Consider the following 12,906-nt stretch of genomic DNA (forward strand, 5'->3'; position numbering starts at 1 on the left):
TTTACCATGTTAACAAACAAAGAAAGAAAAAAGATATAATCAATCTCAATAGATGGAGAAAAAAATATTTGACAAAATCCAACATCTATTCCTAAGGTAAACAAACAAAAACTCTCAGTGAATTAAAAATAGATAGCATCCATGAAGAGCTGTTAGCTGACCTAATATTGAATGCTTTCTCCCTAAGATCAGGAACAAAACAGAATGTCTGCTCTCATCATTTCCATTCGGAATTGTCCTGAAGTTTCTAGACAATACAACTAGTCAGGGAAAAGAAAAATAATCAGATAAACCAGGAAGAAAGATGAGGAAAAACAAAGAAAGATTAATAGTTCTGAGTAAAACAAAACAATGAACAATGGGAAACAATGAGAAAATGCAGAAATGAAATCACAAAGGGGAACAAATTTCCCTAACTATGTCTAAGTAATATATGTAAAGACATCAGCTTCATATTTTTAAACTACTTAAGAACTGAGTGAAAAAATACTAGGAAGGAGATAAATGAAAACTATAAAGAACTTAGACAATTTAAAATTCTGCTTTTGCTAATTTCAACACAGCATTCTTTAACAAATATTAATATATTCCCTAAAGTGGATGGATAACCTTCAAAACTCTAGTATGGATGTGAAACACCACCTTAACATTTCTCCTTTAAATTCCAAAATCTAATGTTTATTTCATTAACGTTAAAACAAAAATAAAGGTTAATGTAGCTTCAAAAGCTATAAAATTTGAAACACAGAATCTCAGAGCCAGAAAAAAAAAAAACCTCTTTCAAAAAAAAGAGAGACAGGGGTCAAAGGAAGAGCAGATCTACAAAATTTATAAAATTAGGTGGAAAATGGGAAAAGCTGTGACACATGCAAACATTAATCAGTCTGTGACTTTAAGAATGAACTTTAGGGAGTTCCTACATGGCACAGAGGGTTTAGGATCTGGTATTGTCACTGCAGTGGCTTGGGTAGGCTACCCTGAAGGTTCTGTCCCTAGCCCAGGAACTTCCACATGTCTTAGGCACTGCCAAAAAAAAAAAAAAGGAAAAAACGGGAGTTCCCATTGTGGCACATCGGAAACAAATCCAATGAGTATCCACAAACGATGCAGGTTTGATCCCTGGTCTCGCTCAGTGGGTCAGGAGATCCAGTGTTGCTGTGGCTGTAGCACAGCCCAGCAGCTATAGCTCTGATTCGACCCCTAGCCTGGAAACTTCCATATTCCACAGGTGTGGACCTGAAAAAAAATAATAATAATAATAATGAACTCTAGCATCTCTGGATCTGAATTTTTTACACCTGTAAAATAAAGAGACCAATCTCTAAGTTCTTTTCGTCTTTCAAAGTCTAAGATCCTATAATTCTAAACAAAAACCATAAGCTAAAGAACATAAACAATGAGACAAATATCTTTTTAATTCAGAGGAAAATTTTTTAAATTTCTTTCATCTGAAATGAAGACACTAGGTAAGGTTTTTGTTCATGATTAACCTGAATATTAATTTCAGTTTCCTATTTTCTCACAATAAGCTTAAGTATAAGAGAATTACAAAGTGTAATTTTCATTCTGTACCTTGTTTGAGCGTAATGACACTCGACCTCCACAACGAGCACAGAACTTTGTTTGGCAATATGAACAGTTATGGCCACATCCATCAGCAAACTTTGTTTTGTGGCAGATCCCACAGGTTGGGGCATCACCCTTCTGTTCTTGCTGCTGCTGTGATTCTTCTCCCATCTTCTTTACCTGCTCCTTATACATTTCAAACTGCTGATGAAGTTTTCTGCAGAGAACAGAGATAAGAAAAATTTAGTTTCCTGATGGTCTCCAAAAAAAAGCAGTAATTACCACAATCTGCAGGCACAATTTTATATCCAAAAAAAATCCCCATAGGATGAGAATAAAGAATACAAGTTTAATTTTCTGATTATAGAATAATACTTTTAGGGCACATCACATAAGTGTTGTAACTAGTTCTGCCTTCTGATAAACATGCCACTTTAAGAACCAATTAATATAATCAAGATATTTCTTAGACTTGTAATTGTAAAACTTCTACCCACCATTTCCAATAATTTTCAATCATATGCCATAAAATATTTATAATACTATTTTTAAACAGTTTAGCTTCAGAAATAGAATCAGTGTATTTGACTTACACACTGAAGCCAAAACCTATGAACTTCAAATCACTGAAACAGAATCTCAATTAGAGTGACCTTAAGAATCCAAACAGATGAATGCTCTCACTAATTATTTAAATCTGTTCAAAAGTATTGGACATTAGTTGGCTGCAAAATACTGTGAATATATTAGAAACCTACTAAATAAAGCTATATAAATAAATGTAAAGCCAATATTTATTCTAGTTTAAAATCATGATAAAACATTTCATTTCTTTATAAAGGAAAAATTATTATTTTGATTTATAAATCCAAGTTCCTAAGCAGAACTAACGTTTAGGATTTACAAATCTATAGATAATGTCACACCCGTCCTAAAAAAGACAAAAGCCTAAATAATGTACAAAATCTTAACTTTTCTTGAACTTATCAGAGAGTTGAGTTATAAAGCAAACAAATAATCTAAACTCCAAGGACTGACAAGCCCTTCCAAAGGATAACAGGATATACTGTTTCACTTTTGGCAGAGCACAGGACAAGGACGTGGCTACCATAAAGTCAGGTAAGAGGAAATTCATTAAACTTTAACAAGTTATAAAAGGCCCAGTGTTAGCTAATATGACAGTTTGGAATAGCGAGGGGCCAAGACTCAAAAGAAGTTCACACTCACAAGCATTTTTCCACCGACCTCCTCTAGTTACTGATGCAGAAAACTCAGAGAAGGACATAAAAACAAAAAGAATCCTTTGAGGTACACATGAGCAGATATAATACTAGAGGTAACTGACTAGTGGTTACTGGCGCACAAGCATAATTCCTCAGACTATCTCTCTTTAAAAAAGCCAAAGCTTGGAGTTCCCAAGATGGCTCAGTGGTTAACAAATCCGACGAGGAACCATGAGGTTGTGGGTTCGATCCCTGGCCTTGCTCAGTGGGTTAAGGATCCGGTGTTGCTGTGAGCTGTGGTGTAGGTTGCAGACGCAGCTCAGATCCCACGTTGCTGTGGCTCTGGCGTAGGCTGGCAGCTCCAGCTCCGATTAGGCCCCAAGCCTGGGAACCTCCATATGCTGCGGGAGAGGACCTAGAAATGGCAAAAAGACAAAAAGACAAAAAAAAAAAAAAAAAAAAAAAAAAAACAAGAAAAAGCCAAAGCTTTAGTCACAGGAGAAAGCAGTAAACACTATGACCCCCAGGGCAAAGATCCACTGCAGCTAGGTAAAAAGTTGAAGAAAAAAATCTACCAATGAAAGATGGACAGGAAACCATCTTCAGCCAAAATCCTACCCACAAATCAAAGGCCTTCTATCACTAAGGAAGGGGTGAAAACTGCCCCAAACCATTCAGGGGAACAAAGCAGATTTGTTTCCATGGGAAGGAAGAAATAGGAACTCTGAGCAAACTGCACCCCCAAGGTCCATGTGGACAGAGCCTATCAAACATGGAGGGTGGAAAAACACAACAGAACACCTGTCCCTACCACAAGCCTACCATAAGCACCAGCAGTCTAGTGTTTGGGAATGGGGAAGAGCCCACAAATGGATAGGAATGGCTGAAGGGGTAGCAAAACATTAAAAAAGAAAAAAAAAGGCAAAATAACTTCTGGCATGCCTTTACCTATCCTAAGCAAACACCAACAGTAGCCCACCATTAGAGGAATTTGAAGATAGCAGTACACTAAATATAATAACGCAATGACAAAATCCAAACCTATCTGATCTCTGACTTAATCAGCGATTTAATCTTTGACAGTCTGACAAAAAGGCATGCTCACATTAAGGCATAAATACAGTTCAAAACTATGAAACTTAAGGAAAAATAACAAGGAATAAACAACCCATTGTCAAGAGATAAGATAAACAATACAATTAGATTCAGAGATGGCAAGGATGATGAGATTATTGGACATAGACTTTAAAATGATTAAAATTAAGGTAAAGTATATATGGAAAAAGGTTACAACAGATATGAACAATTATGGTATTGAAGCAGAAATGTGGAAACTTCAAGTAGAAAACTGGAAATAAAAAATAAGCCATCAAGGAGTTACCGCTGTGGCACAGCAGAAACAAACCCAACTAGAAACCATGAGCAGGTGTGAAAGAACTAGGAAAAGAAAAGAAGTAAACTTGAAATTAAGTCAATAAAAAATATCCAAAAGAAAACAAAAGAAAAAAAACAGAGAGAGAGAATCCACTAGCTAAACTGATCTAACACGTAAAACTGGATTCCCAGAAAGTGAAAAATGAAAAAAAAAAACAGAAAGGAGGAAATATTTGAAGGGATACTGGCCATGAATTTTCCAAAGCTAATGAAAGGCACCAAATCACAGAGGTATGAATATCAGAGAATCCCTTGTAGAACAAATACCAGACACACACACACACACACACACACACACACACACACACACACACACCCCTCACATTACATATACTTCTAACACATCATAGTCAGGCTGCTAAAAACCAAAGATAAAGATAAAATCAACCAGAGAAAATAACATATTAGGAATAGACAAACTTCTTTAAAGCCATAATAGTATCCACAAAAAAAGTTTACGGCTAACATCATACTATATTTGAAAGATTGAGTGCTTTCCCCCTAAAATCAGGAAAAATAAAGGTGTCCTCTCTCACAACTCCTAATCAACAATGGATTGGAAATCCTAGCTAATGCATTAATTCAAGAAAAATAAATATTAAAACCATAGAGACTGGAAAGGAAAAATTTTAAACTGTGCAGATGGCATAACTGCCTATATATAAAATCCCAAAGAAACTATTTAAAAATCTCGTATAATAAATGAGGAGTTCCCGTCATGGCGCAGTGGTTAACGAATCTGACTAGGAACCATGAGGTTGTGGGTTCGATCTCTGCCCTTGCTCAATGGGTTAACGATCCGGCATTGCCGTGAGCTGTGGTGTAGGTCGCAGACGCGGCTCGGATCCTGCGTTGCTGTGGCTCTGGCATATGCCGGTGGCTACAGCTCCGATTAGACCCCTAGCCTGGGAACCTCCATATGCCACAGAAGCGGCCCAAGAAATGGCAAAAAAAAGGACCAAAATAATAATAATAATAATAAATAAATAAATGAGCTTTAGCAAGGTCACAAGATACAAGCTCAACATAAAAAAAAACAACTATATTTTTATATACTAGCAATAAAAAATTGGAAACCAAAATTTTAAAAAGTAGTCTGCAATGGCATCAAAAAAAAAAAAAAAAGAAAGAAAGAAAGAAAAGACTAGGGTATAATCTAACAATATATGCAGGCTTTCTATGGTGAAAACTGTAAAATGCTAATAAAAAGAATCAACGGAGATCTAATTAATAGGAGAAATATACCATATTCATTGACAAAAAGCCTCAATATTGTTAAGACATGAATTCTCTACAAATTGCTCTATTGATTCAATGCCATCTCAATCACAACCTTGGCAAGATTTTTTTAAAGAAATTGACAAGCTAAATCTAAAATCTGTATAGAAAAGCATAATTCTCAACATAGGCAGAATATTTTGAAAAAGACTGAAGGGCTCACTACCTGATTTCGACTTACTATAAAAGCTAAAGTAGTAATCATATGTTGGCAAAGGATAAACACACATACAATGGAACAGAATAGAGTCCAGAATAGTCCAATACTTAAATGGACATTAATTTTTTTAAAAAAGTGATAAGGTAAGTCAGTGACAAAGAATAGTATCTTAAACAACAGAAAATTCATGTGTAAAAAAAAGGTAACTGGAAATCCACACATTAAAAAAAAAATGAACCTCAGGAGTTCCAATGTGGCTCAGCGGAAACAAAGCCAACTAGAAACCATGAGGATCTAGGTTCAATCCCTGGCCTCGATCAGTGGGTTAAGGATCCGGCATTGCCATGAGCTGTGGTGTAGGTTGAAGACGGGCTCGGATCCACATTGCTGTGGCTGTGGTGTAGGCTGGCAGCTATAGCTCCCATTTGACCCCTAGCCTTGGAACCTCCATATGCCACAGGTGCGGCCCTAAAAAAGACAAACAACAACAACAACAAAAAAGGACAAAAAAAATTAAAAATGGAGCAGCTATATGAGATTTTTTATCTATTTAATCACAAAAGTATACTTCTTTTTTCACATTAAATATCAACAAACTCAAATAGCTATGTCAGTTTCATTAACTTTTTCTGAAACTTCAGATAATATACTGTTTTTCCCTGACATTCTCCCACCAGGTTTAAGTGAAGCTCTGCTAACAAAAAATAAGCACCACTATAGGAGATTAAAGCTCATAAAACATGTATCAAAACAGGCATGATTTTAAGTGGACCACTCAATGAGCTCTGCATTAGAGCTTTTCCAACCATTTAGAAGATTGATCTTTCTCTCTCTCTCTTTTTTTTTTTTTTTTTTTTTTTTTAATGGGCCGCACCTGTGGCATATGGAAGTTCCCAGGCTAAGGGCCCAATCCAAGCTATAGCTGCTGGCCTATGCCATAGCCACAGCGACACAGGATCCGAGCTATGTCTGCGACCTACCCCACAGCTCAGGGCAACGCTGGATCAATGACTAATTGAGCAAGGCCAGGGATCAAACCTGCATTCTCATAGATACTAGTCAGATTCGTTCTGCTGTGTCATGACAGGAACTCAAATTATCTTCCTATGGATGAGATATAGTGTATATTTCTACTATATACCTGTTTACACACATTTATGATCTCTGGAAAATCTCTCATAAATGGCCAAATCTCACTAGGAGAAAAGAAAGGAGAGGAAAATTAGAAAGAGCAATGCTTTGTTTTAGTTCTAGAAGCACTGGAGTACTAGGCAAGTTACGAAGTCACACTGGAACAAAATGCAGAAGTCCGCTTCAGTGAACTGTGCTACAATACTGTGCCACAACGGAAGCAGAAACCCTATTTCACATACAGGGAGAAGGCCAATCACATTGGTAGAAAATTAGTAATTATGTATCCCAAAGTGCTAGATGAGAGCTATTAAAAATCCTCTTAATATAAGAACTGTAGTTATCCCAGAGACTACAGCATTATTGAGGCTGTAGGATGGGATGGGATCAAATTTTCCCAATTATAGGGAGAAGAGAGAGAGAAAAGCCTAAATCCAAATAGGACCTCACTACAATAATTTGAAGTTAAGAGAGGACTTTTAGAGAGATTTTATGTAGTCATCCTTAAAGTCCTATAAAATAAGAAACTACGAATATGTATAAGTGGTGGTATACAGGCAGATTCAGGAGCTAAATTATGTTCCTTGCCCAACAGAGTATATCTTACCTTCCCATTTATAAATAGGCCAAATCCTATCTCTGCTTCTTTACCCTAGTCACTTTCCAACCAATCTAATCTAGTTTCCAGTCTAATGACATATTTTTAAACAGATATATGGTTTTTTCTGGGGTGTGCATGCAGGAATGTAATACACATAGTCAAGTTCACTAAATATTTCTAAACTTCCATCTCAAATGGCTAAAGCCAGTTAACATACCTGCAAGTAGAGTGTGAAGGTTTCAGCTTTCTCTTATCCTTACCAATATGTGATATTATTCAACTTTAAAATTTTGCAGCTATAAAATGTATTCATCAAATGTAGTTATACATGTTATAGAGTGCTTTTCAAACTGCAGAGTGCAGCCCAATATAAGGACATAAAATCAATTTAGGTGGCCAAGACTCATGATTTTTCATGAAATAGAGTAGATACACATTGAAAACAGTAGTCTAGTAAGATTTCATATAAATCTTGTTATCTATCACACACATATATATTTGTATGTAAATATGTGTATTCTGGATTATAGTACAGAATATATTTCTTTTTATGGACAGAAGTTAGAAAAGTATAAAAGCCACTGTTTTATTAATCAGCTGAAAGGACTAATATCCTTTTATGATAGAAGAATAAAGAATAAAGAATATGTCATATAGATGGCCATTCTAGTCATGTAGCATGTCTCTCCTCTAAACTTCTAAATAGTAACCTAAGTGACTATTTACAACTCTAATGCTTTTCTAAAATACGTCTGATCATACCATCCTGTTCCTCTACCTGAAATGCCTTTACCTTCTTTCTTAGCCAGATACAGAGGCACCAAAACATCAAACTGTAGGGCATGCTCAAGAAACAGTGCCTATACCATTATCAAATAAATAAATGGGACATTAGAGACACAGACAACCTGATATAGCAACTAGCTTTAATATTTGAAAATATTTTAGCCAGCTAAAGTACTTCACTTTCACAAATAACTACAAAATTTTCCAAAGTAATTACAAAAAATAATGGCATCAGAATGTATTGCAGGGGAGTTCCTGTTGTGGCACAGTGGGTTAAGGATCCAACGTTGCCACAAGGTGTGGCATAGGGTGCAGACACAGCTTGGATCCCTTGTTGCTGTGGCTGTGGCGTAGGCCGGCAGCCACAGCTCTGATTCAACCTGGGAACTTCCTATGTGCTGCAGGTGTGGCCCTAAAAAGAAAAAAGAAAAAAAAAAAAGATTATATTACAGCACTCTTCATAGCCAATAATTAGAAGGAACCCGAATGTACAGAAACAGTACACAGATAAATAAACTATAGTATATTCAGATACTAGAGTACCATACAGTCATGAGAATGAATTACAACTCAATGCAATCATGTGAATCAATTTATCAAACATGTTAAACAAAATAACATAGACACATATACCATATGATTCCATTTTTATAAAGTCTAAATATAAATAGGCAAAAATGATCTGTGGTACTAGACAGAAGTCGAGATAAAAGTCATCCACTGAGGTGGGAAACAGTTCTCCCTGGAAGGGAGCAATGTTCTGTTTCTTGCTCTCAGTGATGGTTTCCAGATGTGTTCACTGTCGGGCAATTCAGTGAGCTATTTTCAATTTGTGCACTTTTCACTACATATATGTTTTAATAAAAACTTTACTTAGCAATAAACATTTTGGTGGTTTTAAAATTTTTTATATTTTTATTTATTGACTGATGGATTGACTTTCTAAGGCCACACCTGAGGCATATGGAAGTTCCCAGGCCAGGGGTCGAACTGTAGCTGCAGTTGCTGGCCTACACCACAGCCACAGCAACACCAGATCTGAGCAGCATCTGCGACCTACACCACAACTCAGGGCAACGGCAGATCCTTAACCCACTGAGCAAGGCCAGGGATTGAACCTGCATCCTCATGGATACTAGTAAGGTTTGTTACTGCTAAGCCACGACGGGAACTACAGTTTTATCGATTTTTAGGAATATACTTTCTGAACAAGCAATCTATCATCAAAATTTTTCTTTATTTATTGATCCCTTTTTTTGAGCCAAAAGGAATTTAAAGTGATTCTAAGGTACATGACAAATGCAGTCAATTTTAGACCATTCAAAATGAAGAATATCTATGACCTGGAAACATACTTATGTGCAAGAACTGCCTTCACTATTTCAAAAGTCCATATCAACTGCCTTGACCCATTAAGCATCATAAGCATACAGCTTACATGAAAACATCTTGGCCCATATGATACTCAATCTTCAGAAAAAGAAAAAAACAAGCGAATTTTTTAAGTAAATCAAAAAATATATATATTCTCAATGACCCTTCAATTTCCATTGCCATTAGCCTTCAAAACAACTGAATCAACTTTTGGGGAGATCCATTAGCTTTCTCTTATGAATTAATTATAAATCTTATTTATTATTATACTTTGGCATCTCTGATGTTCAACTAAAGGTTTCTCAGTATGCTTTCATATATTTTCACTGTTAACCTATTTTTTTTTCTTTTTTTTTTCTTTTTTGCCATTTCTTGGGCTGCTCCCGCGGCATATGGAGGTTCCCAGGCTAGGGGTCTAATCGGAGCTGTAGCTGCCAGCCTACGCCAGAGCCACAGCAACACAGGATCCGAGCCGCGTCTGCGACCTACACCACAGCTCACAGCAACGCTGGATCCTTAACCCACTGAGCAAGGGCAGGGATCGAACCTGCAACCTCATGGTTCCTAGTCAGATTCGTTAACCACTGCACCACGACGGGAACTCCTGTTAACCTATTTTAATCTTTCATTGTGCCCTAAGAGAATGTAAAAACAAAAACAAAACAAAACAAAACAAAAAACTCTCCCTGTAATCCCACTGACAAACTAAATAGGTATTCCTTGAAACATTATACACAGCAAATCTCCCTCCTTTGAGAAGATACTTCTGTTTTGAACTTTCCTCATATTATTAACCTTAACCTTCAGTATTATAAAATTAGACCTTGATCTCAAGTAATCATAGCAGTTTGAGTAGAACAGTATCAGGAGTGAGGACTGATATTGGATGGAGTTATCCTTGCTACAGCAGCACCCTTTCAGCAAGTCTTTACCTTTTAGCATCCTGTAATTTCCATCTCACTGCAATAAATGAGAATCAAATGTAAATTAAACTTAGCAGACGTTGCTATGCTCCCTATAGAGAATCGCCTCTCTTCATGAGGACATGGAAAGACTTTCTAAACTTCTTTGAAGTTAATTAAAAGCCTTGTGACAAGTTTTGGGCAACGGGCTATGAATAAAAGTAACCCATGACAATTCCTGTCTTACACAGTTAAGTGTGAACTCTCAATTCTCTCTCTCTTCCTCTGATGAAGCAACCCTGGTAGCTATGTGTTCTAATCAGCTTACCAACAAGATGGAAGCAACCTGGAAACCTAAATGGCCACTTGGAAGAGAAGCATTCTATATCCTAAAAATAAGTCTTAGTCTTGTCATGGGCTTGTGCCTCTGGGCTGTGATTATCACAAACAAGAGCTTCTCGGCTTCTTTTCCCCTCTTGGTGAGATAGGAAAGTTAGGGGGATTATAAATGGGTATCCCTCTACTCTCAGCACTGGTTAGGTAAAGTAGTTTCCTTTGAGAATAAAAATCTCTAGGAATATGTCAAAATGGTTCCTTTTCCCCTCCCCCTGCTGGAATATGAGGCAATTTTTCATTGATCTTTGAGACCTTCCTTGGTAGAATTCCTAGAGATAAAACTCACTAACCTGGAGTGGGGGCTTCCCTATGGCTGGGCTCCTAGGAATTTTTAATTCTTAACTTAGTCTACACTCAGCTTTCAGTGGTTCATCAATTTCCTAACAGTTCTTAGCTCTAGGGGTTTCTGCTCCTCTATCCACTCCTCTCTTCAGTTGTCAGGGCCTGATTTGTTCTGTGACCTCGATATCCTGATGGATCTAAGAATTGTAGATTTTCAGTTTGTTCAGGTTGTTCAGCCTTTTTCTTGTTGTAAGGATAGGAATAACAACTTCCAAGTTCTTTATATGTCAAAGAGGAATCAGAAGTCTCCACAATATTGTTTTTAATTACAGTATCACTATGTGTTTTTCCCACTTGAATGTGAAATATTTGAAAAAAGAAATCATAGTCCCTTTATGTCTGGTTTCCAAGTACCCTGCATAGTGTGAGAATTCCTCAGGGCTCAATCTTGGACCTTCTTATCTGCTCTTCATCACACACATTCTCTCTCTTGAGGTCATCTCACCTACTCTTCTAGCTTTATACCATAATGACAACTCCGAAAGTTATACCTACAGCTAATCCATAACTCTCCTTTAAAGCTGATTAACTTACAGGCATCTTAAACTTAAAAAGTTTAAACCTTCAGTTTTAGTTTCTATTTCTAATCTGTTCATCCTTTCTCATTCTTGATCATAGTTAATGGCATCATCCCCTAATGAGTTATTTTCAATCAGAAATCTGGCAGTCCTCTTTGGTTCTTTCAACTCCCTTACTAACTTCCTCTAAACCTACTCCACTAACAAATCATGTCATTTCAACCTCCAAATATATTCCCAATCAAATTTGTCCAAGTCATCATGATCTCAAGCCAAGTCCCTCACGAAAGCCTTCTCGTTGCTCTCTCCACTTCCATTCTCAGTTACTCTACTCATAGAGCAGCGAGATTGATTTTTACATATGAATTAAATCATGTCACTCCCACATTTAAAAGGTTTCAATATCTTTCCGTTATCGTGAGACTCAGATTCATACTCCTTATCATTCTCTAGAAAAACACTGCCTTTTCAGAGTCCTACCTTTGGACTCTCATCTCCTGTCATACTCCCTCTTGTCCACTACATTACAACTACACTAGTCTTCTCTGTGTCTCTTGTACTCTTTGCTATCTAAAGACTTTCACATATGATGCTCCTTATGCTTAAAACACTCTTCCCCTTAGCACTTCTTCCTATTAAAATACCTCATTATCAAAGAGGATTACTGTATGAAGTGGTCACCTGATATCAGTGATTCAAATTTTAGATTTTCCTAGTATTTCAAAAGTATATTTACTATTTAACATGTTGGCAACATGAATAAAACTGGTATTACATAAAAATTCCAAAGAAACAAATCCAATCAATTCATGTAATTAATTTGTACTTTAAAAACTTACCTTTGATATTATGGTACACATTGGGAACACCATGTAAAAATAACAGTTGCATTTAAAAATATGTTTTCCTAGTATGCCCATTTTCAATTATCCAAAGACTTGTCTTATACCTACATATAACCTACATTGTCTTTATAAACAATATTTCCTCATTTTGGTATTGATGCAAAAAAATAGTGGAAAAAAAGAAAAGAAATTAATTTGTATATGAAGCAATTTCTGCAAGGGTGAATAAGCTGACAACTCAAAGAAATGGCTCAATCCATTCTTTTTCTTTACTTTTTTTTTTGGAGGGGGGTCTTTTTAGGGCCCCACCTGCATCATATGGAAGTTCCCAGGCCAGAGGCTGAATCTGA

The 12,906-nt window shown here is 36.5% G+C and overlaps 1 protein-coding gene across 50 annotated transcripts in view; it reads right to left on the bottom strand.

Annotated features, from left to right (window-relative positions):
* The window catches only part of RIMS2 (regulating synaptic membrane exocytosis 2), a 617,675-nt gene that overhangs the window by 479,431 nt on the left and 125,338 nt on the right, over positions 1–12,906 (bottom strand). For all 50 annotated transcript variants that reach the window (XM_085021919.1, XM_085021923.1, XM_085021931.1 and 47 more), the window contains one exon: positions 1,573–1,783. In XM_085021919.1, coding sequence (XP_084878045.1) covers positions 1,573–1,783 — 211 coding nt within the window. The remainder of the gene's footprint in view (positions 1–1,572; positions 1,784–12,906) is intronic.

The sequence above is a fragment of the Sus scrofa genome, chromosome 4 (genome assembly GCF_054392235.1).
Source record: "Sus scrofa isolate SSC_HxYL_T2T_F1_AM1 chromosome 4, Sscrofa_HxYL_maternal_Yorkshire_Landrace_v2.0, whole genome shotgun sequence".
NCBI classification, from domain to species: domain Eukaryota; kingdom Metazoa; phylum Chordata; class Mammalia; order Artiodactyla; family Suidae; genus Sus; species Sus scrofa.